This window comes from Chenopodium quinoa, unplaced genomic scaffold, assembly GCF_001683475.1.
Source record: "Chenopodium quinoa cultivar QQ74 unplaced genomic scaffold, ASM168347v1, whole genome shotgun sequence".
NCBI classification, from domain to species: Eukaryota; Viridiplantae; Streptophyta; class Magnoliopsida; order Caryophyllales; family Amaranthaceae; genus Chenopodium; species Chenopodium quinoa.
Window position 1 is genome coordinate 234,046 of NW_018744845.1, and position 2,982 is coordinate 237,027.

The following is a 2,982-nucleotide window of genomic DNA, read 5'->3' on the forward strand; positions in this document are numbered from 1 at the left end:
ATACATAGGGACGAATCAACTCTGTAACAAGATTGTGCATAATTATTACTCGTGTAAAGTAATTATTATCACTATGTCATATAAATTACCATTATACGGTTATATTTTCTTTGTTTGACATCATAGATAGTAAAAACGAAAATATTATTTAAAGAACGGAGAGAGTAATTGGAAATTGCTATCAAAATTTTTCCAGTGGATGTAGAGCTCATTTTCATCTTTTTCAAAACAAATTACCAATGAAATATCAATGCGTTATAAAGATAAATGGGAATTAATTAATTGAATGAAGAAATCATTCACCATTTGTACAAGAATAAAAATTATAGAAATGTACGCACACCAATAATCAAAATCAAAAGGAGCTTTCTTTTCAATCTCTAAGCTAGTTCTATTCAAAACTATAATATTCATTTCTTTTCACTTCTTTTAATTGCTATATATCCTTTTTTTTTTTTTAAATCAATCATTAAAAACGAAATAACTAGTTTTGTACTCAATAATCATACAATTAGCTATGGTTTCTTGCTACCACTTGCAACTAGCACATTATAAACCATATATATACACTATTCAATTTCCTCTCTTATTATTAGTATTTGGCATTGATGCAAAAATTTAGCATAATCTTTTTTTTATTCTTCAAAAACAGAAACCATCATTTTTTTAGCTCCATAATAGAGCATACAAAGAAATAACGTGTTTTCATCAAGAAAAAAGGTCACCCTAACTTCATATCCGCCACAACTTACACATTTTAGGCATCTTAAATGATAAGGTGCGTTGAACATTTAAAGTATGGAGTGTCCAATATAACGGCAAGAAAAAAAATCACAAAGATAAAGAAGAAATAACAACATGAATAAAACATAAAATTCGGGGTTGCATAAAACAAACTAGTATATGAAACTATGAATCATCATTGTATGATCCAATGAAAAACAAAGGCAATTAGTAAAACCATTACTACTCATCCAATACCAATAGATTGCTAGTAGTTTTGCAATTATGTGTATAGATATATATTACAGTTACACTTGAGCTGAGGCCTGAGGGTGAAGAAGTAGCATATATAGAGAAGTACTGTAAAGACTTACTAAAGATGACATCTTCATCGTCGGTCGTCGTTGTCGTTATCATCTTCATAAGGGGGAAAAAAATAAGTGGAAAAAAAAAAAGAAAAGAAAAAACAGCTAGCAGAAGCTCATCATATGATTTGATCTTCATTTTTGCAGCATAAAAACCCTCCTCAGCTAGTACAAGTGATTGTCATTAATAATTAATTTGTTGTTGGTGGACCCATTCCAATTGCCTTTTGCTTAGGAGGAGGCCTCTTCCTCTTCTTTTCATAGCTAACGCCTCTGGCCTTAGCTTGATAATCCCTTACCTCCCTGAGGTAAAGGCGGACGGTCCGAGCCCCAAATGGGTTAGTCTCGGGTCGTCCGCCATGCTCCTCGTAGGCCGCTCTAAGACGGCCTATGAGAGCATCCAAACTGCCCCATGCCTGCCTAAGCGGACAGGGGCATGGGGCAGGAGGGTTGGGGATACCAAAGTAGGGACAGGCATGGTTGTGAACCTTAGTCTTCCCGAACTGGTCCAAGTACCTGAGGAACTCCAGCACTTGAGCTCCGCTACATAGTGATAACGGTAGCGGAGGCCGGTGGCTCCTCAGGTACTGACTAAACGTGTTCCAATCCCTCCTCTTCTGGTTCTCATACCTGCTAGGGAGGGATTGGACCGATCCCTGTTGTCGTTGGGGGGACGGCTCATTACTCCCAGAGTCGAACCCCCCAACGGCCACACCACCCCCAGATGTGGTAAGGGTAAAGGAACTTCCATTCCCACTTCCACCTCCACCACCACCACCTCCGAAACCACTATACGAATAGATAGGATTATTACTACTATTCCCATCAATATTCGCCATCATAAAATCCATCTTATTGTCAAAATCAAATATCGAGTTCAATAAAACACTAGGGTTACCTCCCCCTATTCAACCCTTTAGCTATAGACTAAAAGGGATGGAGAACACTTATTACAGATCAAAAAAAGAAAGACAATTTGCATGGATGAAGAAAAGATTTGGAAGAAATTAAAGAAGTTACATATAAGGAATAAATCCCATGTTTCTTTTTATAGGAACAGTAGAAATAGTACTAGAATAAGAAGATTTATAATTTTATTTTAGGGCAGGCAAAAATGAGGGAATTGAGTAAAACATTAATGGATTTCCTTTTCAGGGCAGCCAAGAGATAGAAAGATTTATAGAGAGAGAATTAGAAAGAGAAGTGTGATCCAATGAATTGAAAGAGAAAGAGAAAGAGAAAGAGAAAGAGAAGGAAGAAAGGGGGGAAATATTGTAGAGTGTTGAAGTTGTGGGGACAGAAATAGTAACTACTACTAGTAGTAATACTGTAGGAGTCTGTAGTATGAGAATTGAGAAAGACTGTCTGTTTGTGAAATTTTAAATAAAATATACTGTATACAGATTCAATCAGTAAAAAATATTTCAGACTGACTGTGTGAGAGAGTCTAATACTGATTTAGACACGTTTGTTTGTCCCCATTCCATTTTTATTTTTTTACCTACTTGATCTGCGTTTACTTATTTACTCGTACTCCCACTTTTTTTGTACTATTAGTCTGGTTCTCTGGTAGTATTACTCTCTTCGTCTCGTAATAATCGCGACACTTTAACTTTTGCACTATTTCGTATTTATACGTTAACTTTGATTATACTTTTTATCAATATATAAAAAAAACATATATTGTCATGTAAATTATTTTAAGATTAGTCTTTATGTATATTTTCATTAGATCAAGATTTTATAGTTCTTAATAATATAATATATAATAGGAAATATTAATGGTCAAAGTTGTACTTTGGCATTTATATCGGTCAAAGTGTTGCGACTATTATGAAACGGAGAGAGCAATATTATTATGTTCCTTTCCTTTGCTCTATACTCGTATTAACTT

At 34.8% G+C, this 2,982-nt stretch overlaps 1 protein-coding gene across 1 annotated transcript; it reads right to left on the minus strand.

Annotated features, from left to right (window-relative positions):
• Positions 1-840: 840 nt before the first annotated feature.
• On the minus strand, positions 841-2,559 carry LOC110704553 (protein LIGHT-DEPENDENT SHORT HYPOCOTYLS 4-like). The gene has a single exon (XM_021882355.1). The coding sequence runs from the start codon at positions 1,937-1,939 to the stop codon at positions 1,280-1,282; it is 660 nt and encodes a 219-aa protein (XP_021738047.1). The 5' UTR covers positions 1,940-2,559; the 3' UTR covers positions 841-1,279.
• Positions 2,560-2,982: the final 423 nt, after the last annotated feature.